The sequence below is a fragment of the Lytechinus variegatus genome, chromosome 8 (assembly GCF_018143015.1).
Source record: "Lytechinus variegatus isolate NC3 chromosome 8, Lvar_3.0, whole genome shotgun sequence".
Taxonomy (NCBI): Eukaryota; Metazoa; Echinodermata; class Echinoidea; order Temnopleuroida; family Toxopneustidae; genus Lytechinus; species Lytechinus variegatus.
The window spans coordinates 28,717,482-28,742,006 of NC_054747.1; the positions used below are offsets into that span (position 1 = coordinate 28,717,482).

At 38.7% G+C, this 24,525-nt stretch overlaps 1 protein-coding gene across 1 annotated transcript in view; it reads right to left on the reverse strand.

The window, feature by feature from the left end:
• Positions 1 to 1,507: 1,507 nt before the first annotated feature.
• The window catches only part of LOC121420296 (zinc finger protein 11-like), a 35,192-nt gene continuing 12,174 nt past the window's right edge, over positions 1,508 to 24,525 (reverse strand). The window contains exons 2-5 of the mRNA XM_041614871.1: positions 7,406 to 7,726; positions 6,689 to 6,829; positions 5,636 to 5,713; positions 1,508 to 4,245 (exon numbers count right to left, since the gene is read on the reverse strand). Coding sequence (XP_041470805.1) covers positions 2,071 to 4,245; positions 5,636 to 5,713; positions 6,689 to 6,829; positions 7,406 to 7,678 — 2,667 coding nt within the window. The 5' untranslated portion in view covers positions 7,679 to 7,726 and the 3' untranslated portion in view covers positions 1,508 to 2,070. The remainder of the gene's footprint in view (positions 4,246 to 5,635; positions 5,714 to 6,688; positions 6,830 to 7,405; positions 7,727 to 24,525) is intronic.

Sequence of the window (24,525 nt, forward strand, 5' to 3'; positions counted from 1 at the left end):
GTTAATGATCAGCCAATCATATTGAAGGATTTCAGCTTTTAACTGTTATAGCAAATTTGTTATTTTAACATGTTTCATGAAAAGGGGGCTAGACTGACAAAACTATATTACCCTTGGAATACCAACAGTCAGTTTCACTGGTGGGACTATAGCATTGATAATTGATAGGTAAAAGTGAAAATGAATGACACTTTGTATTGTTATTTGATATTTTATTAAAATCAATTCATTTGAAAATGAAATTTACACAACAGTTCAGGTAAATCATGCGTATAATTCATCAAATATATATACAAATTGACCAAAATGGAAGGCTTCCAACAAAGAGGTTAGAACTGATAAGCCGAGAAAATGTAAGTGCATTTCGGCCTCTCTTCAGATTAACCCTAAAATGACTGGGATATGTTGCACCAGAGAAGACCTTTACTGATCTTTACTGATTAAAACAAACAAGTGGAATGCCTCTGGCCGTCTCACCTGCATCACGCGGTTCAATATAGCAGCAGCGCTGACTTTGAAAACTACTCTAACTCGCACAAGATGTTCAGTGATACATGGTTACCCTTATGTCCACTTTTTATGAACTAGACCAATAAACTTACAGAGATATGATGGTTATTCAACAAAAAACCCAACATGGCCAAAGTTCATTGGCCTTACATGACCTTTGACCTTGATCATGTGACTTGAAACTCACACAGGATGTTCAGTGATACTTGATTACTCTTATGTCCAAGATTCATGAATCAGATCCATAAACTTTCAAAGTTAAAATGGTAATTCAACAGTTACAATCCATTCGGCCAAATTTCATTGACCTTTGACCTTGGTCATGTGACCTAAAATGCGCACAGGATGTTCAGTGATACTTGATTACTCTAATCTCCATGTTTCATGAATCAGATCCATAAACTTTCAAAGTTATGATGGGAATTCAACAGATACCCCCAATTCGGCCAAAGTTCATTGACCCTAAATGACCTTTGACCTTGGTCATGTGACATAAAACTCACGCAGGATGTTCAGTGATAATTGATTAACCTTATGTCCAAGTTTCATGAACTAGGTCCATATATTTTCTAAGTTATAATGACATTTCAAAAACTTAACCTCAGGTTAAGATTTCGATGTTGATTCCTCCAACATGGTCTAAGTTCATTGACCCTAAATGATCTTTGACCTTGGTCATGTGACATGAAACTCTAATAGGATGTTCAGTAATACTTGATTAACCTTATGGCCAAGTTTCATGAACTAGGTCCATATACTTTCTAAGTTATGTCATTTCAAAAACTTAACCTCAGGTTAAGATTTGATGTTGACGCTGCCGCCGTTGGAAAAGCGGCGCCTATAGTCTCACTCTGCTAAGCAGGTGAGACAGAAATTAATTTCATCTTGCTTAAGGTCAAAATAAAGTCCCAGGCGACTCCCATTGAAAAAACAATAAAACACAAAAAGTTGAAATACATAAGAAATTTAGAAAACAATAAAATACACAAGAAAATAAATATATTGAAATATTTAAAAAGTACATTTGATCAGATTCCTGTAAAGAGTCTGTGAACAAAAAATTAGTATTAAAGGGGCATTATTTGGTTAATCGTTATAGGTCTCAAAATAGCCCAGTCAATTTAGGGTTAATGTTGGCACATGAGCAAAAAAGCATACTGCCTTGAATAAAAGAAACATTAAGGCCTGTATTCTGAACTCGGGTTTAAATCAAACCCTTGTTTAAAGATGTGGTTTAAGTATGATGAGCCAATTGGGATACAAATCCCTATAAGTACACATCCAATTTATTAACTCACTTGATTTTCAAATTGTTCATAATTGTCTGGGAATGATAACAGGTATTTTGAAGTATTTTTCTTTATTATGAAAGCAACAGGAAACAAAATAGTAAATATGTGAGATGCAAAATATAATAAGAATTTTTGTAATATTTATTTTCCATGAATTGCCACAGAGTTAGACCATAATCTAAGTTAAACCCAACTTTAGAATACGGGCCACAATGTTTAAATGACTATTTGATTTCTGGATATAAGGGGAATCCCCACTATATGTGGGTCATTCTTGGCCCTGTAACTCAGAGACAATCGCTGCAATCGCTCTATCTGTTGCTTCTTGATCAGTGCTTGGGTATTCCATAAAAACAACACCTGAATCCTGAACCTCGATCTGTATGCTAGTAGTATCAGCATCAAAATGCTGAATACTGTCAGGGGTTTGTTGCGCAGGAAAAGCATGTTCTTGGAGATGGTGGCGTTTCAAGGCATCAGCACTGTCTAGGACGTCTTGGCAATAATTGCATTGGTAGGTCTTATTGTGGACACGCATGTGCTGTGTGAGGAGTCGCTCTTCTGGGAATACGCAGGTACAGGTTTCACAAACATAACCCTGGAGGTGCTCACTGTGCACCTTAGCATGAGATAGAAGCTGTGACCTTGAACCCAACTGCATATCACAGACACCACACGTGAACAATAACACTTGTTTGTGGACATCATTCATGTGCTTCGCGAGGTTAGCGCGACCCTTGAATTCTAGACCGCATTTATCGCATTTGCCCCTTCCTTCTGTGTGGGTTCTGCGGTGGAGCCGCAGTGAGCCAGAATGCTTGTAGGTCCTCCCGCAATCCTCGCAGAAATATGTGGGGGCACCCTCGTGAGTCTCCATGTGCTTTTTCATCATGCTCCGGGCCCAGAACTTCTTAGTGCACCCTGGATAGGTGCAAGGAAATTTCTTGTCATGTATTTTCTTGTGCATCATCAAGTTCGTCTTGGACCAAAACACATTGCCACAGATATCGCAAATGAATGATTTTTCCATGGGTCGACCTTGATGCCCTGGATGCACTTTGTTCATATGCCTGGTGTAACCGCCCTTATTGAGGAAAGTGGCATTGCAGAGCTCACACACCATGACAACAAGTTCTCTATTCTGATGATCTGTGATGCCACTCGATAAGAACGGCTTTTCAAAAGAAATCTCTTGGACTACCTTTTGACGCCCCTGGAAGTGCTCTGGAAACTTTTCGTATTTCTTTAAGTGATAATTGAGGGACGGCTTCTCCACAAAGTTCCTCCCACACCCTGGGCATCGGTACTGCCCCATGTGACCAGCGAGGTGATAGTTATACTTCCCTCTGTCATGGAATCTCCTTGGACACCAAGGGCATCTGAAGACCCCTGGTCTGTGCTTATCAAGACTGTGAACGGCAAGGGCCTGCATGTTCGGAAGTGTGATTTGGCATTCTTTGCATGTGATGCTCGAATGCGCTTTTGCATAGTGATTCCCAATGTGGCTGCTGTGGTAGAACTGTTCGTTGCATTCGTAGCAGGTTGAAACAATTCTGGAATTCGGATATTTCCGCTGGGCAGTCTTGCCAGTGTCGCAATCCACATCCTGAGGTCTCCTGTCCTTGGATAACATCCTTTCACCTAGATCCTTTAGTTCGTCCAACATCAGATTTTCCCACAGACGAATACCCTCCCTGCATATATCACATTTGATCCCAGGGTTACCACAGTGAGCTCGCATGTGCTTCTCATAGGTGATTTTGTCAAAGACGTAGGACTCACAGAACTCGCATTTGATGATTTCACCTTCGACATTATCAAAGGAATCCATTGAGACATCCTCCTGTTCCCTTTGTTCATTCGAAACTCCATCTCTGCATTCATCAGCTCCATTCACCATCGGATCTTCTCCCCTTTCCTTCATTCGCTTCCAAGCTTTCTCTGCAGCCTCCCTGCTGGGAAAGATATTGTGTGCTTCGGCAAGATGCTGTCGGCAGATCACCCTACTCTCACAGTGAAGATGGCAAATGACGCAGAACGGCCTCAACTTCCTCACTTCCCTTGGCTCCCCATTCTCATCCAGCTTCTGCTTCTTCCGCTCACTCTCTTCACGCTCCTTGACAATATGCTCTGCGTTCACCACAGTATACTTGTCTCTCCGCTGTTTCTTTTTCTTCTTTTTCGGCTTTTTTCTTCCGACCGTAACCTTCTGGGGAGCTATTTCTTTACAAGGTGAGGTGCCATTGAGGAACGGCTCTTTCGCAGTGTCTTCTTCTACCGTTGTCGGAACCTCTTCTTGGCTTGCCATTTCAGATAGAAGCAGTTCAACACCATCGTCAGTAACAGTGCCGATAGCAACAGGTACAATACCTTCATCTTCTGCACCCTGTCTATCTGGTTCTGCATCTGATACCACCGCAGGCGCAACTGAATCACCATCATCCTGCAAATACAAGTACGCATCAAAACAATATTTATGATACAGCCTTGACATAACATAGATATTTACATTGTAAACTGGATATTTGCAGTGTATTATGGCTAAATTTAGTATTGTGGACTTTCATAAAATTGATATTGACTGTACCAAGTGGATGTTCATTGTTGCCTACAATAGAGTGGATATTTGACTGCATAAAGTCAATATTTCTTAGTGATATTGTCTACAAAGTGAATATCGCATATGTAAAGGTGATAATGTTAAATAAAAACTGGATTTATAAAGCGATTTTTGCCTGAGGATACAAAGCACTGCTATTATAAACCCGGCTTTAGCTTGAGCTACCATCACCGGCGCTCGGTGCATGCAAGGAATTAATCCTGTGGGGTACCCATTCGCCTCACCTGGGTCGAGTCCAGCACAGTGTGGATGAATTTCTTGCTTCTTTCTTTCTTCGAACCCACAACCCTCTGTTTGAAAGGCGAGCATCAGAACCACTAAATCACGATGCGCCCACACAACATTGATAGTGTAATCGGATATTGAATGTATGACATCATTGACATGGATATTAAATGCATATGGGCGATTTCACGGTTGGTCGCTTTATATTTTTACGTGCCTTTTCTAATACTTGGTGCTGCAATGTTTACAGGGGTGAATCTTTCTGTCAAGTTTATACTGTTGGGTATCTTGACAACTAAGGCTTTAAAATCATACAAAAAGGTTGTATGCTGTATATTAAGAATGCCATAATGTCTCAAAAAAATGGGTCAGTTGCATTACATGTACATAAAAGGACATGGAAAAAGTAAACAATTACTTTTTAATAGTTCTTCCATATCACAACATTTTCTTCCACTTTCAATACCTACAAAACATTTCTTACAAAATATAGAAGTCTCAAATAAGACATTTGAATTTAGGAAGCAACATCAAATTTCTTTTGTGAACACAAAAACTCTGGTCAGTTGCATTTATACACATTTTCCAGCACCACAAATTTGTTTTTTAACCCTTCCTGCAACTTATATTTCAAAATTATCTTTTCATATGATGTAAAATCACATAATCACAAAAAATAACGATCTTCAGATAATCCCACTGAAAATTTTACAAAACATCCACTTGTTTTCTGTTAAACTGAAATTAATTAAAAAAATATATATATGTAACCCCATGTCTATAATTTTTTGTATGGTTTGGATTCTCCTATAAGGAGATGTGTATGAAAAAAAAATTGAGGGTAATTATGATAACCCTTTGTATTCATAAACTGCCATGAGTTTTAATAGAAAATTTTCATCAAGAATTGAAATAAAGCCAATATGAATTTTTGGAAAATGTCCCCTTTTGCTTGGAATCGCCCACATGTATTACATGGATTACTTACATTTTCGTCATCAGAGTCATCAAGTTTATCTTGTAGGGGATTCTTTTCTTTCCGTCCAAAATTCTTTGCAATGATGATCTGAGAGAAGAAACAAAAAATAGAAAACAACACATCTTTTCACTTTTTAGAAATTAAAATTATTATTAAAACAAAGAAAAAAAAATTCTTATTCTTAGGAAAGCACACAATAAAAGCATACTGCATATTCTTTAAAAATATGTCATTTTGATTTGTTTTTATTTGCTGAAGAAAACTTTTTTAACATTGTACACTTACAATATCTGACAAAATCTAACTGGCTCACAGGGTTGTAACGATATGAAGGAAACTGACATAGTTGGGGAAGTTGTTTGAAAATGTGAAAGGAAAATATACTTTTAGAAAAAAAAGGGAAGGAGTGGAGACCGAGGGGTCTTTCGCAGAGACAGAATCTGTTTTTTGTCAACAGAATTTTACTGCCCGACATTCCAAAACTGAAATCTAACAATCTTCATGACTTGCTTTACAGTATGTGAGGTGCAATAAACTGAAGCTACATCATGTATGGGGAGGGGTGTGTTTAACAAGGCTTTTTGTCACTGACAACTCAATTTCAAGCCACTGAATTTATCAGAAAAGAGCACAATTCTCTGTGACAACTGGCAATCAACAAAAGCTTACAAAATTACCTTTGATACGCTCTCTTCTGGTATATCAGAGAACCTCTCCGGGGGCCCTTACAAGTCACCATGCCTATACATCATCTTTAATCTTGATTCATCTCAGCATACAGTATTCCATTTTAATAACAAGTATTTTGTCACCCTCAATTTCTCATACACTCTGTTTTGATACACTTTCCACGCATCATGCATATAAGGTTGTTGAAAAGTGCCACCCCCCCTCCGATTTGGGCAAGTTTGATCTACCCTTGTCAGGTGCTGCACATTGCTGACCGTGAAATACAACTTTTAACTTGCTTTCAGTAAACGAGACTGGTGTCTGTGTTATTTTGGCAGTGCCCCCCCCCCCCCCCCCCCCCCCCGATAGGGCCCTACATGTACTGCAACTCACCGGCTTTTTCCTTGGTGCCTGAAGATCAATATTTTCCTGGAAGTAGCCATGCTTCTCTTCTACATGATCCTGTAATGGTCGAGTGTGAACGAACGTCTCTCCACACAGAGTGCACATGAAAGGGAGATTCTCGGTAAGTACCTGTGATGAAGGGCAATGCAAGTTTTTATGAGAAATTTCTCCATCTGGGCCCTTGGTTTCAATATTTTCAGGTCAAAGACACTTTTCTGTAGTAGGGCTTACATAAAATTTCCAAAGCCATCCATTGTCATGTCCAATTGAAAAAAGGCCTTAAAGCTCCCCTTTCTGGCTTTGGATAAGAATGTACCGCCTTGCCCCAAAATAATATTGGCCTCTATTATTTAAAGAGGGCACATTTCTACAGCATAGTAAAAAAATACATGCGTATAATGTAGGAAATATTGAAAAGGGGATAAAAATCAAAGGGTAATGAGAGGGGCATTGGTCGCAGTAAACAAATCATTTACAGCCTACGGTAATGGCCTTGGTGACATTTGCTTCATGCTCCAAGCATACAATATGAACATCATTACTAACATGCAAGAATTGTAGGCATTTTTATTTCTGTTTTAAAAGGATTTTTACAGAGCATCCAATTTTCTATTCCAGATTGTGAAATGTAATTATCAATTCATTTAAAAAAAGAGGAGGTGCATTAAACTATGTTTCTCGTTTCATTTGATCGTTCGAACTTACCACTCGAATAAGTTTATCATCACTGTGGAACGAAACCACCGAGTTAGTCTCAAAATTCCGCTTGACCTTATTTGTGCTCTTCCTCCGTTCTGCATGCAGTGCCAGAGTTGCACGGCTGGCCATCGCAGTCTCGAAGGTTTCCTGGGGCATCCTACGTAGATCAACGTTGTTTGTAAAGCGGTACATATTGGCGACCTTCTCCTTCACAAGACGATCTTTGGTTTGCCAATCCGTCAGCCCATCGGCTTGAGCTTCTGAGGAGGCGTCGGACATCCTTGCGGTGTTAGCAGTGGTCGTTGTTACAGATTTTCAACTCCCTACCTGTCATTATCAGGAGAGATTACACAGGTGAAAGACAACTCGAGGCATATATTTGGCATTTTCATAGTACAGGTACAGTGCTATCACTAAAACATGCAAGGTTGTTGTTACAGTATTGAAATTGGTCTTAATTTTGGGTAATTGTAGGGCAAAATCAAAGGCAAAGCACAGAATACAAAATCTTGACCCAAAGCTGAGGTTTTCTCACAAACGCATGACACTCAGGGGGCCAAGCACCTTGAAAAGGCATACAGGGTACTCGTATTGCAAATTCCTCCAAGTATGTGCATGTGCAGCCCCCTCATCTGTGCATATGCCAGGGTTGAAAATAGACGGGAGCGACAAGCAATTCTGCCCTCGTGTGCTTTGGAATCGCTCTCGCAACTGCCTAAAACTGCCAATTACCAAGCGACTCCCAACATAAAAATCGCGCCCATCCAGTCTCCCAGACTGCACAGTAGTCTGTCAGCCAGGCCAGCGCAGCTGCAGTTTTGTCTTTCATGCATTTGTCGCGTACTTCTGACGTGTAGCTGAGTGGTTTAGAATCACAGGAGCAGTGCTTCAGAAAAATGCAGATCAAATTTCATGCAAATTCTATATTTCCTGTGTAATATTTTTCAAAACACTGCGCGGCACTGGCACCAGGCCTCGCCGTATAACTTTGATACCAAAAAATTTCCTTTATTGGATTAATTTTGAAGATACCATCCTCAATTTGCAAGAAAATAAGATCGTGAACTCTAAAGAAAATAAGTTTTTTTTATCATAGAGTACTTTACGGCAACTCCACTTCTTAAATCTGAACTAAGCCACTTGGTGCTCTGGAAATATGGCACAGATCCCACATTTTAAGACCAAAATAAATAATAAATAATAGCAGGGCCCACTGGGGAGAACAGTTTTCAGAACTTAAGTGGCTACCCTGGGTAAATATACCATTATTTTCATTATTATTATTAATTACGATTAGTAACAGTCAGTGTACTCGACTTAACAGTCGGGGTACTCGACTAAAAAATTGGTAGGGTGTGCTGCGGGCGAGACAAAAAAACTGGGGCTCTAGAGCTGAGCTAGCGGGCTTATTGCAAAATGGAGGATCCTCGGAACGACAAATGTTTGTGAAAAAGGGGGTCCTTGGATCGGGGTCCACCCGCCAGTCATAAGGACCACTGGTCATAATACCCGCTAGTTATAAGGACCGCTAGTCATAATAGTCATAAGGGTCGCTATTCATAAGGGGCTTTGTTCATAGAGGTCGCAAGTCATAATCAACGATGGGGGTCGCCATTCATAATCAAACAAGAGGTTGCTAGTCATAATAAAGGAAAAGGGTCGCCAGTCATAAGGAGGAAAGGGTTCGTTGATCATAAGGGTCGCCATTCATAATAGTGGATGAGGGTCGCCAGTCATAATAGTAGAAGGGGTTCGCCAGTCATAATGGTAGATGAGGGTCGCTATTCATAATAGTAGAAAGGGTTCGCCAGTCATAATAATGGATGAGGGTCGCCAGTCATAATATTAGAAGGGGTTCGCCAGTCATAATGGTAGATGAGGGTCGCTAGTCATAATAGCAGATGGGTTCGCCAGTCATAATAATGGATGAGGGTCGCCAGTCATAATATTAGAAGGGGTTCGCCAGTCATAATAGTGGATGAGGGTCGCTATTCATAATAGTAGAAAGGGTTCGCCAGTCATAATAATGGATGAGGGTCGCCAGTCATAATAGTAGAAGGGTTTGCCAGTCATAATGGTAGATGAGGGTCGCTATTCATAAGAGTAGAGAGGGTTCGCCAGTCATAATAATGGATGAGGGTCGCCAGTCATAATAATGGATGAGGGTCGCCAGTCATAATAGTAGAAGGGGTTCGCCAGTCATAATGGTAGATGAGGGTCGCTAGTCATAATAATGGATGAGGGTCGCCAGTCATAATATTAGAAGGGGTTCGCCAGTCATAATAGTGGATGAGGGTCGCTATTCATAATAGTAGAAAGGGTTCGCCAGTCATAATAATGGATGAGGGTCGCCAGTCATAATAGTAGAAGGGGTTTGCCAGTCATAATGGTAGATGAGGGTCGCTATTCATAAGAGTAGAGAGGGTTCGCCAGTCATAATAATGGATGAGGGTCGCCAGTCATAATAGTAGAAGGGGTTCGCCAGTCATAATGGTAGATGAGGGTCGCTAGTCATAATAGTAGATGGGGTTCTCCAGTCATAATAACGGATGAGGGTCGCCAGTCATAATAGTAGATGGGTTCGCCAGTCATAATAATGGATGAGGGTCGCCAGTCATAATAATGGATGAGGGTCGCCAGTCATAATAGTAGAAGGGGTTCGCCAGTCATAATTGTAGATGAGGGTCGCTATTCATAATAGTAGAAAGGGTTTGCCAGTCATAATAATGGATGAGGGTCGCCAGTCATAATATTAGAAGGGGTTCGCCAGTCATAATGGTAGATGAGGGTCGCTAGTCATAATAATGGATGAGGGTCGCCAGTCATAATATTAGAAGGGGTTCGCCAGTCATAATAATGGATGAGGGTCGCTAGTCATAATATTAGATGGGGTTCTCCAGTCATAATAACGGATGAGGGTCGCCAGTCATAATAGTAGATGGGGTTCGCCAGTCATAATAATGGATGAGGGTCGCCAGTCATAATAGTAGAAGGGGTTCGCCAGTCATAATGGTAGATGAGGGTCGCTATTCATAATAGTAGAAAGGGTTTGCCAGTCATAATAATGGATGAGGGTCGCCAGTCATAATAGAAGAAAGGGTTCGCCAGTCATAATAATGGATGAGGGTCGCCAGTCATAATAATGGATGAGGGTCGCCAGTCATAATAGTAGAAGGGGTTCGCCAGTCATAATGGTAGATGAGGGTCGGTATTCATAATAGTAGAAAGGGTTCGCCAGTCATAATAATGGATGAGGGTCGCTATTCATAATAGTAGAAAGGGTTCGCCAGTCATATTGGATGAGGGTCGCCAGTCATAATAATGGATGAGGGTCGCCAGTCATAATAGTAGAAGGGGTTCGCCAGTCATAATGGTAGATGAGGGTCGCTATTCATAATAGTAGAAAGGGTTCGCCAGTCATAATAATGGATGAGGGTCGGCAGTCATAATATTAGAAGGGGTTCGCCAGTCATAATGGTAGATGAGGGTCGCTAGTCATAATAGTAGATGGGGTTCGCCAGTCATAATAATGGATGAGGGTCGCCAGTCATAATAATGGATGAGGGTCGCCAGTCATAATAGTGGAAGGGGTTCGCCAGTCATAATGGTAGATGAGGGTCGGTAGTCATAATAGAAGATGGGGTTCTCCAGTCATAATAATGGATGAGGGTCGCCAGTCATATTAGAAGGGGTTCGCCAGTCATAATGGTAGATGAGGGTCGCTAGTCATAATAGTAGAAAGGGTTCGCCAGTCATAATAATGGATGAGGGTCGCCAGTCATAATAGTGGATGAGGGTCGCTATTCATAATAGTAGAAAGGGTTCGCCAGTCATAATAATGGATGAGGGTCGCCAGTCATAATAATGGATGAGGGTCGCCAGTCATAATAGTAGATGGGGTTCGCCAGTCATAATAGTGGATGAGGGTCGCTATTCATAATAGTAGAAAGGGTTCGCCAGTCATAATAATGGATGAGGTTCGCCAGTCATAATAGTGGATGAGGGTCGCCAGTCATAATAATGGATGAGGGTTGCTATTCATAATAGTAGAAAGGGTTCGCCAGTCATAATAATGGATGAGGGTCGCCAGTCATAATAATGGATGAGGGTCGCCAGTCATAATAGTAGAAGGGGTTCGCCAGTCATAATGGTAGATGAGGGTCGCTATTCATAATAGTAGAAAGGGTTCGCCAGTCATAATAATGGATGAGGGTCGGCAGTCATAATATTAGAAGGGGTTCGCCAGTCATAATGGTAGATGAGGGTCGCTAGTCATAATAGTAGATGGGGTTCGCCAGTCATAATAATGGATGAGGGTCGCCAGTCATAATAATGGATGAGGGTCGCCAGTCATAATAGTAGGTGTTCGCCAGTCATAATGGAAGATGAGGGTCGCTAGTCATAATAGTAGATGGGGTTCGCCAGTCGTAATAATGGATGAGGATCTCCAGTCATAATAGTACATTGTAAAAAATGAGGTGCTAATTTAGCGCTTACAGTGCTTGTATAGTGACTGCACTGGGAGTGTTGATTTTCTAGTTTAAATGTGAACTAGAAAATCCGCACTACTAATGCAGTCACTATACAAGCACTGTAAGTGCTGAATTAGCAATTCATTTTTACAGTGTAGTAGGGGTTTGCTAGTCATAATAGTAGATGAGGGTCGCTAGTCTTATTAGTAGAAGAGGGTCGCTAGCCATGATAGTGGAAGTGGTTTGCCTGTCAGTAGAAGGGAACTTTGCTACATAATAGCTGAGGTGGGCGCAAAGCGTGAGAACACAAAAACGGTGATTTTCAAGCCTAGTATGTATTATGTTGTAGTTCAAAAAAGGTATTTAATTTCGAATAAGAGCACATTTTTATTTTGAAAAATGGGATTTTTTTTTAAATCATAACCAGCAGGAGCTGCTAAAAATGACACCCTTTAAAAAGATAAATTATCTAATGTTATTGACATTACTTTTGTGACCATCCTGAAATGTTTTATGTTGGACTTCAAGAACAGTATTTAGTTTTGAAAAAAGAGCACATTTCATTTTGCCAAAAGGCTTTTTACTTTTGAAAAAGGGCATTTTTTTTAGCTACGGCGATTTTTTTTTTAATCATAACCAGCAGAAGTTGTTAGAAATGACACCCTCCCCTAAAAAATTAAATTATCTTTAGGCGAAAAGGTGTAGATTGTGAATAATTCCAATAACAAGGAAATCTTCTTTGAATATATGCATTTAAGATAGTGTTGACCTAAACCTGTACGACAGTATTTTCTAAAAGCCCTTTTTTCAATAGAGGTTTTTTTTTTTACAGAAAAATGTCTTTTCTATCTATATTATATTTTTTTTTAGTTGATGTTGAATATGATATGAGCATGAAATTATTCCTTCATATTATACATTTCATTTTTTGAAAAGGAAAAAAAAATTGTATTGTTTACAGGACACTCATTTTGTAAAGGATTTGGAAGAAAACATATTAAAGGAGTGGGAGGAAGGTTTTTTTCTCATATAAATCATCTAATGCAATGCTATATTATTTGATAAAAATATACAACTTGTTATTAAGAGAGTAAAATGCGATACTGATGGAAACTATGTTGCTTATTTCATTGATATCATTGTATGGGCAAAATGACCCTAAATTTTTTAGATGTATAGAAAATATCTTATTGGACTATGATGATCCTCATAAAATCCTATGTGGTGATTGGAACCTGGTCCAAAGTTTTGAGTCAGTGAGTTAATTTAGTTGATCCACGGTGTCAGTTAAATCCAAATTAAAAATGTTATACTTGGAGACAGTCCACACCATTGAAGCAAAGTAGAAAACATTATTTTTTGATATCTGCAGATATTATTTCTTTGGTTAGAAAATGTGATATTGATTTAGGATATCGTACCGATCACACAATGATCAGTTTAGAGATTGTGTTAGATAAATGTTTTTACAGTATCTTGATATTGATTGTCTTCATGGTAAAGCTTTTGAAACTGTTAGAAAAGAGAAACTCAGATTTATTATTGAATATCAGTTGTTTTGTTTATACACTGTTCATAGGCGGATCTAGGGGGCCCGAGGGGCCCACCCCCCCCCCATTGGCGGAGCAAAAAAAAGTAAAAGGGGGAAGAAAGAAAGAAAGAAAGAAAAGAAGGGAAAAGAGAGGAGAAAAAAGAAGGGGAAACACAAGAAGAGGAAGACGAGTGAATAAAATAAGATGAGGGGAAGCCTAGGAAAATGATTTTTAAAATCCTTAATGTCACTATAAAAAATCGCTTGCGCTTCGCGCTCGCATTGCATGTTAGTTGATTTACATATCAATATGGAGATTGAAATATCAAAATTTGAAGTCAACATAGAAAACATATTTCAGCTCGGAAATCGTACTTTCATTATTTTGTTTGATTTACAAATTGATTTTTAAAAAGTGCTCTGCAAAAACTTTTTGTTTTATGGTCTGAATTTTTAAAAATTTCGGCTCGCGATTCGCGCTCGCATTGATTGTTGAAAATCTATCAACTCACGCATCTTCTTCATAAATCATAAATACAAAAGTGCTTTAAATGTACAGTTTTCAGGCCATAATATTAATAGATTTCACGCTCTCACATTAGGCTTATTAGGTTAATAAATAAGATATTAATTTAAGAATCAAATTGTCCCCTTTTTCAGAATGCAATATCGACAAGTTTTATCTTGCGCTTAGGAAGAGAAATAAGAAGATATAGTCATAATTTTCATATGATGACATAATGCTCTTGGAATGTCCTGGTCCTATGTCAAAACTCAAAGAAATAATAATGAAACTTTTGAATGAAATTGAAATAATGAAACTCTTTTTTTAATGTCATCCATACCCACCTCACAATTTTTCCTACAAAGTGCTTTAAATACAGAGCTTAAATTGACCCTTTTCAGATCGGAATATCAAATGTTTTAAGCTCCTGCTTCGCGCTCACTTTATCGATTTTAACGATGAAAAAGGTATTTAGAATGCCCATTCAGATTCTAGGTCTAAATCTGAAACGCGCGCGTTTATTCAGATACGCAGCTTGTTCTCTGTATAAATCATTATCCAGTTTTAATCCCGGGTTTTAATCCGCAATATAAAAAAAATTGTGCTCGGGCTTTGCGCTCGCAATATCAATGTAGAAAGATATCCAATTACTCATCCTTTTCACGATTTACAAAACATGAATGGAGTGTCCCGTTTTTAGGTGTAAACAGCGGCGTAACAGGGGTCGGTGGCCAAGGGGGGAGGGGGGGGGGCAAGAGCCAAAAAATTCCTGGTCATATCATGGTATAAACAGGCGCAATGGTGTAATTAGGCGATGATTTCGAAAGGGCAAGACATTGTGTATCAGGCAGAATTTATCTTTTAAAAAAAGTTGCGAGAGAGCGATGCGAGCGAGGCGAGCAAAAATTTTGACATTTTTAATACAAAAATCCAATTTTGTGATAGATTTTGACATGATATCCAGAGAATATATTTCACTCTTTTCTCTTTCCATCCCTTTTTTGTGATCTGTACGCCACTGTTAACAGGATTATTTGTGGCAGTAGCGTGCAGAGTAAACAAAACAAAAATCAAGGGGCGCAGTATGGCGCATGTGCTAAAAATGGTTAATATAAGTCCCGAGCGAGCGAAGCGAGAAAAAATCACCTTTTCATGAGAATCTAACTTTGAGATATGTTTTTTTACATGGTAAAACTTTTGGGGACCATGGCCCAACCCTTCCATACTCATATACGGCAGTGCTATGCGGTTGAGGTCTGGGGCGGAGCCCCGGAACTTCTTGATCTCAAAGCCATTTAAACCTCGCAGATTGCCGCTATTTAATCAAATTGCGGGTATATACAGAATATAGCTTTTACACAACACATTTATTCAACCCAGTTGAACCAAATATTTTGAGGGGGCAAAACATAGCAATGTGGGGGGGGGGGAGTCGCGAGCTGGAAAAAAATTGCCTATTGAAATTAAATTCTAATTATGTGATAGATTTCTCCATTATATTCAGCAAATAACATATTTCATTATACGTTGTCTCCCATAAATTCTTTTATTTCCTCTTGGGTGTTGAACCAAGACCCCCCCCGCCTGTACACCAGTGATTGAACGTAAAGCTTAACGTAGGAAGGGTCCCTAAGGGGGAGGGGGCGTAATAGAGCCATTTGAAGGTCATAGATGAAGAGCCCCTACTGCTTGGGGTCTGGGGCAAAGCCCCGGTAGCTTTTTTTGCATAAAATTTAGCAAGCTAATATCACAATGTTGTATGCAGTTCCTCTTTCTTCCCGCTCTCTATTTTCTATCCTCGTCAGCCCGGTCGTGTTATTAAGTTTTTATTTCTTGTCCCTTTTCTTTGTTTTCCAATTTAGCTTTGGACTAATTCCATTCTACCTTCATTTCCCGTTATTGTTTGCCATCTTTTAATTTATTTCCCATCATGCTATTGCACTATATAGGTCTATTTCAGAATGATTTGTTCTTCCTCAAATGTTTTTCTTTCGTTCTTCTTCCCGCTTTCCTTCCTTTTCTATTTCAAAAAATATATTTTTCCTTGTTTTCTTTCCACTTTTCCCTTTCTCTTTCCTTTTCCTCCTTTCCTTTCTCTCTTTCCTTCCCTTTCCCTTTCTTTCTCCATCCCTTTTATTTTTCCCGTTTTTTTTATTTTCCAGGTGAAATCCGCCGGGGGCAGCTTGCCCCTGCCCCCCCCCGCCTGTTACGCCACTGGTGTAAATCTCGAATTTTTCCGCTCGCACTTCGCGCTCGCATCAATTGTTTAGTTACATACTTATCCTTTTTACGATGACAAAAAGTGCTCAGAATTTCGTTTTTCAGGTAGAAATGTAAAAACTTTTAGCTCGCACTTCGCGCTCACATTATTTGATTATTGAAATATATAACGTTCTTAGGCTAACTGCAAGCAGCCGTTAACAGATCATTTTTCATTACATCAAAACGTATATATTAAAAATTTCTGCTCGCGCTTTGCGCTCGCTATATTAAAGGTCAAGTCCACCTCAGAAAAATGTTGATTTGAATCAATAGAGAAAAATCAGACAAGCACAATGATGAAAAATTCATCAAAATCGGATGTAAAATAAAAAAGTTATGACATTTCAAAGTTTCGCTTATTTTCAACAAAATAGTTATATAAACGAGCCAGTTACATCCAAATGAGAGAGTCGATGATGTCACTCACTCACTATTTCTTTTGTTTTTTATCTTTTGAATTATACAATATTTCAATTTTTTTGAATTTGACGATTAGGACCTCCTTGCGTGAAGCACAAAATGTTAAAATAATGGAATTCCACGTGTTCAGGGAGGATGAAACTTCATTTCACAGACAATGACGAGAAAATAAAAATATTTCATATTTCATTTAACAAAATACAAAAGAAATAGTGAGTGATGTCATCAACTCTCTCATTTGGATTTAACTGGCTCGTTCATATAACTATTTTGTTAAAGAAACTTTAAAATGCCCTAACTTTCTTAAATTTACATCCGATTTTTATGAAATTTTTTGTTATGCTTGTTGAATTTTTCTCTTTTTATCCAAATCAATTTTTTGTTGGGGTGGAACTTGTTTAAAGGAAACCAAAACCCAAGAAGAGAGGCAATTTTACTTGAAAGAGTAAAATATGAAAGGATCAATTTAAAAAAAGTATCATCAAAATCGGTTATGAAATAAGCATATGGGAGTTGAAAACTCTTGTTGTACTTTCTATGGGCATCCTCAAATTGGCAAACGTGCTTCAATATGGCTGATTTTGTGGACAACTCTCCATTTGTTTTGTACACAAATTTTCAGATTTTCCTCATTATCTTTCAAGTTGCATCTTGCCTCCTCCTGAGCACAACATATGTCATGGGAAAATATAATCCACACCATATATGTCAAGGTCAGGAGGTGATAATGTGAAATATGTAAAATAAAGGGGAAAATCTGAAAATATGTGTACAAAACAAATGGAGAGTTGTCCACAAAATCAGCATTCAGTCATTTTTGCTCGCGCTTCACGTTTGTAGTAGTTATTCATTTGCATGCACATCTTTTTCAGAAAAAATACAAAAGATTCCTCAAAAAATTAGCTCGCGCTTTGCGCTCACATTATATAAATAAAGATATGATATTGTCTATAAATGTTTATTCATAGGAATAAAGCTAAGAAGTGAGTATTAGGATTACCCCTTCAAAGAAACCAAAAATCATCTTCGAGTGGCCGATCGGGGAAAATATGTCTGAAAAAATTCCGCCCCCCCCATTGGCGAAGGCTAGATCCGCCCCTGCTGTTGATGGAGTTGAGAGCAGCGACTATATTGTATGTAATAAGAGAGAAGAGAAAAGAAGAAAGTGTAGAAAAAACCTCGAAATTGAAATACTTAACTTAGAAAAACTTCTAGACCAAAATATAAATACTGGAGAAAATTTACAAAAAATTAGGCTACTTAGGAAATAATTAGAACAATTTAGATAAGACTTCAAATAATGCAATATGGAGAAAAACCGTCTAAATATTTTTTTATCTTGAAAAGCAGAGGATAGCAGAAATAAACATTTGTTGAATTGATTCATGATAATGGTACAGTATTGCAAAACAAACAGACATTTTAAGAGAAATTGGCTCATATAATGAACAGTTATATAAATATCATGCAAATAGTGATGCTGAAGAACTTTTTTTTTATCTTATTAGAGAAGAGAGTTTCCATAGTCTTACAGAGGAAGACGATTCTTCTTAAGGAGAAATATCTTACAGTGAAGTTGATTTTGCATTAAAAAAATATGAAAAATAATAAGCCTCCTGGACGAGACGGATTTACAACTGATTTTTTTAAGCATTCTTTCAGGACTTAGGTATATTCTTGGTACGAAGTATGAATTTTGCTTATATTTCTGGAAAATTATCAATCTCACAAACAATAATGGCTTGATAACATTAATTCCTTAAGGTGACAAAGTAAGACATTTCATCAAAATTGGAAATCAATTTCATTGTTGAATGTTGTTTATAAACTGTTGTAAAGTTTTATTGTTCACAGACTTTAAAAAGTATTACAATATAATTAATCATGTTAATCAATCAGGATTCTTGTCTGGACGATTTATTGGTGAAAATAGGAAAATTTTGTATGATTTAATTGTGTATACGGAGAAGAAACATATTCCTGATTTCTGATTTTTCATGATTTTTTGTTTAAAACGCTTTCCATTTTTAAATTTGGCAAATCTTTCATGACATGAATAAAAATACTTTATCAAAATGCATATTCTAGTGTTATAGTCATTGGGCAAATGACATTAAAATTCGTTTTTGCTATGCTCTAAAATTCTTGGTTGTGAATTTGAAATTCACACTCTGTCAAATGAATTTATGTTGGCTTTAATAAAGAATACAAAGTTCTTTAATATGCGGATGACAGTTTTATTTCTCGATGGTACACCTGCCAGTTTCTGGAATGTACTAAATATTTTGGATTCATTTGCTAAATGTAGTGGGTTGAAGGTCAATACGCAAAATCTACCATCTACCTCAGCTACCATTATGACTATCGACCCATCTACTATTATGACTGCTGAACCCTTTCCCCTATTATGACTGGCGACCCTCATCCATTATTATGACTGGCGAACCCTTTCTACTATTATGAATAGCGACCCTCATCTACCATTATGACTGGCGAACCCTTTCTACTATTATGAATAGCGACCCTCATCTACCATTATGACTGGCGAACCCCTTCTACTTTTATGACTGGCGAACTCCTTTAAGTATTATGACTGGCGACCCTCATCCATTATTATGACTGGCGAACCCCTTCTACTATTATGAATAGCGACCCTCATCTACCATTATGACTGGCGAACCCCTTCTACTTTTATGACTGGCGAACCCTTTTAGTATTATGACTGGCGACCCTCATCCATTATTATGACTGGCGAACCCTTTCTCCTATTATGACTGGCGACCCTCATCCATTATTATGACTGGCGAACCCTTTCTCCTATTATGACTGGCGACCCTTTCTCCTATTATGACTGGCGACCCTCATCCATTATTATGACTGGCGAACCCTTTCTCCTATTATGACTGGCGACCCTCATTCATTATTATGACTGGCGAACCCTTTCTCCTATTATGACTGGCGACCCTCATCTACCATTATGACTGGCGAACCCCTTCTACTATTATGACTGGCGACCCTCATCTATTATTATGACTGGCGAACCCTTTCTACTATTATGAATAGCGACCCTCATCTACCATTATGACTGGCGAACCCCTTCTACTTTTATGACTGGCGAACCCCTTTTAGTATTATGACTGGCGACCCTCATTCTGGCGAACCCTTTCTACTATTATGAATAGCGACCCTCATCGACCATTATGACTGGCGAACCCCTTCTACTATTATGACTGGCGACCCTCATCCATATTATGACTGGCGAACCCTTTCTACTATTATGAATAGCGACCCTCATCTACCATTATGACTGGCGAACCCCTTCTACTATTATGACTGGCGACCCTCATCTATCATTATGACTGGCGAACCCTTTCTACTATTATGAATAGCGACCCTCATCTACCATTATGACTGGCGAACCCTTTCTACTATTAGGACTGGCGACCCTCATCCATTATTATGACTGGCGAACCCTTTGTTCTATTGTGAATAGCGACCCTCATCCACTATTATGACTGGCGAACCCCTTCTACCATTATGACTGGCGACCCTCATCCATTGTTATGACTGGCGACCCTCATCCATTATTATGACTGGCGAACCCCTTCTAATATTATGACTGGCGACCCTCATCCACTATTATGACTGGCGAACCCCATCCATTATTATGAATAGCGACCCTCATCCAGTATTATGACTGGCGAACCCCATCCATTATTATGAATAGCGACCCTCATCCATTATTATGACTGGCGAACCCCTTCTACTATTAAGATTGGCGACCCTCTTCCACTATTATGACTGGCGACCCTCATATATTATTATGAATAGCGACCCTCATCCAGTATTATGACTGGCGAACCCCATCTACTATGACTAGCGACCCTCATCTATTATTATGACTGGCTAACCCCTTCTACTATTATGACTGGCGACCCTCATCTATCATTATGACTGGCGAACCCCTGCTACTATTATGAATGGCGACCCACATCCATTATTATGACTGGCGAACCCTCTCTACTCGTATTTGGGCAAGTCCAAGAATTCGCGCGTGTTACGTATGGGACATTTCAGAGGCTTTAATGACCTGAAAAATAGTGTTAATTGACTTTGATTAGATTGAATACCCTCATGATGGTAGACATCTAGGAGAAGAATAATCATGCAAAAAATGGTGACATATGACCTTGACCTTGACCTTTTAGAGAGAAAAGATTGGCCGTTACGTATGGGACGCAGAAAAAAGACAATTTTTTAAACATTTTTTTCAAGTTAAGAATTCTCTGAAAGTATTTCATTTGACAACTTGTAACTTAGTGTGATAGAAGTCACAATACTCTAGTATATCTAAGGCAAGTTTCATGTCATAACCCAAATCCCTCTAATTACAGACTCTAATTAAACAAATTAATGACGTGTTACGTATGGGACAGTTACGTATGGGACATTTTGTCCCCATAGAGAACGTACACAATCTTCCCCATAATTAAACAAATTGAAATAATTTAAAATATGGAAATAACAAAAGAGTTTCTGTCTTTCAAAATGTTTTATTGAGACACATTTGATATAACTGAAAAGGAAATTGGCCATTTCAACATTTTTTTTCTTGTTTTTCATGGTTTCATAAATTTCTTATGTATTTCTATTGTTTATTATTTTTTTCATATTTTTCAATTTTCACAATTTTTTCGCTTCAATTGTTTTCATTAATCACTATTCATAACAAATCAGTCTTTAAAACTAAAGAAAAGGTAAATAATCACTTTTTGGAGCACTCTTGAAATTTGTTTTTCTCCATTCACTTTGTACACGAATCTCCCCATTGGCATTGTGTGTAAATGTCCCATACGTAACATGTTGTCCCATACGTAACAATTTTTTAATTAACTTTTAATTAAAAAGTAAACACTATTTTTGAAACTTTTTGGGGTATAACATTTTCATACTTCATAAATTAGAACTTCCCAGAGATGCAACAATACAAGTATTGTATTATGAGAAATAACTTAAAAAAACCTCAAAATGTTACGTATGGGACATTCCATCCTTGGACAAGGCCTAATTTGCATAATTAATTAGATGACACCACTTTTTTTCCCCAAAAAGTAATAAGATGTTAGGGGGTCCATGTCCCTCCTATGACTAAATCTCACAAGTTTTGTTTTGATTTTCTATGAGTTTTTATTATTGTCCCATACGTAACACCCATTTTACCAATTATGCAAATTAGGTGCCCCAAATTAGCATAAATATGCATATTATCAAAATTTTCTTAATGAAATTTTAAAATTCAATATTTAGGCTTTCTTACCCCACCAAAGAAAACTTCTTAAATTAAAGATGAAATTTTGCCTTCTAGGGTGACCTTTTCTTGGACTTGCCCTCTTATGAATAGCGACCCTCATCTACCATTATGACTGGCGAACCCCTTCTACTATTATGACTGGCGACCCTCATCCATTATTATGACTGGCGAACCCTTTCTACTATTATGAATAGCGACCCTCATCCACTATTATGACTGGCGACCCCTTCTAATATTATGACTGGCGACCCTCATCCATTATTATGACTGGCGAACCCCTTCTACTATTATGACTAGCGACCCTCATCCATTATTATGACTGGCGAACCCCTTCTACTATTATGAATAGCGACCCTCATCCACTATTATGACTGGCGAACCTCATCTATTATTATGACTAGCGACCCTCATCCATTATTATGACTGGCGAACCCCTTCTACTATTATGACTGGCGACCCTCATCTATCATTTAGATTTAGATTTATTCATTTTCCGTTCACAAAGCACAACAAAATCAAACAATACATAGTCAAATTTAAAGTACAACATCAATCGAAATAAGGTATAAACAATGAGAACTAATGACTGGCGAACCCTTTCTACTATTATGAATAGCGACCCTCATCTATCATTATGACTGGCGAACCCCTTCTCCTATTATGACTGGCGACCCTCATCCATTATTATGACTGGCGACCCTCATCCATTATTATGACTGGCGAACCTCTTCTACCATTATGACTGGCGACCCTCATCCCCTATTATGACTGGCGACCCTTATGATCAATGTAGCCTCTTCCTTTTTATGACTAGCGACCCTCATCTAGTATTATGAATTCCGACCCTCATTGTTGATTATGACTGGCGATCCTTATGATCAATTACCCTTATGGTCCATTATGAATAGCAACCCTTATCTTGCATTATGAAAATCGGACCTTATGACTTATGGTCCTTATGACCTTATGACTAGCGACCCCTTTTGCCTATTATGACTAGCGAGCTTTTGGGTATAGGATTTTACACGTTATGACTAGCGGTCCTTATGACCAGTTAGTATTATGACTTAAAGGTCCTTATGACTGACGGGCTTATCCCCTTGGATCAACGGATCGCCTACATGTGACAGTATGCATCCCTAGGGACCCTATGAAACGGCATACCTGTACTTGCATGCAGCTCGTTCGGCAGCGGGTGCGCTCCGGGTGCGCTCCCGCAGAGGCGATGGTCGAACAGCGCTCTGCGGCCACTTTTCACCAAAATGGCAGCTCATTGTATCGGATCAATGCGACCGGAACGGCGTAACAAAAAACATGCGAAGCTTCAGGAACGGATTTCTTTCTTCTCAATAAGAACAAAATGCTATGCCTTGGAGCGGCTTTCTTTTTTTTTATCTCAATAAGACAAAAATGCTATGCCTTAGAACGGAAATTTGGGTGTAAAATGTAAAAATGGGGGTCCCCTCCGCGGCACATACCCACTATGCATTAACTGAGGCCCCCGGGGCAATGCCAATGGCTCCCTAAAAATAAAAAGTATGGTCAGTTCCCCCATGTCTGCGCGGTCTCCCAAGTCCGCGCACCCACGTATCTGCGCGATTTTAGTTACAGAAGATACGCAATGAGCACAAACTTTACACATGCACTACATAGACAGGTATTCATAAAAAAATCTGACTCAAAATGGTGGAAAAATAATGAATTCAGGGCATTTCATGTGACGGCCTCAAAGTCAAAATGCAGCCTTTGTCATCAAAATCCCTGAATCGTGTGCAAAGTGAATGAGTGCGCAGACATGGGGTAGGGCCTAGGCCTACCATTTTTTTATCAATCTGAAAATGACTGCCCGAGGTTTTTTCAAGAAAATCCTATATTTCTTTTAACTTTTTAATGAGAAATTTGGTACACTTACTTTTAATAATATAAGGAACACTATTAACCAAAAGATTTTGTGAAGAAGAAATTCATGTTAAATCTTAACTCAGATTGTTAGGTGCGCAGCCCAGGGGGGAGATGCCAAGTTCAAAGACCAGCTATGCGTGAGATTTTCTGTGAATCTGAGATCACAGACATTGTGTATGGCGGTGAGTCCAAACTTCGCGGACGGTTGTTATCTCCAAAACTAGCCAACATCCTTAAAATCTGACATCATCAAAGTTTCTTTAGGATTAATCCAGTATTCATGAAAATATTGGCAAAAGATCGGCAAATTTGTCACCGTTAGCGCCCGTTTTGAAGAAAGCAACAAGCATCACGATATCACCATTTTACAAGCAGAAATCATAAAAAATGTGAGTTAAATGTAAACCGATTCCATAGCATTTTGCCATCAATCTGATATATTTCATTTTTTGAGCTTGAGTCTTTGTTTAAATCTCCACAAAAGCTTTGGTGCGCGAAGTTAGGTCACACTTTTTCTGAACGGTTTTCCAGCACAGCCCGCATTTGCCGATCGGAATAGAATTTTGAGATCGCGATACCGGCGAAACCCCGTGACCTACTTTACATTTTCGTCCATGATTTTATAGTTTACGATCTTGCCATCAATGTGGTAACTATTTCTTGAATTGGTTTTGTATAGATTATGAATAATTTGTGGACAAAATTAAGCCTGATGAATATTTT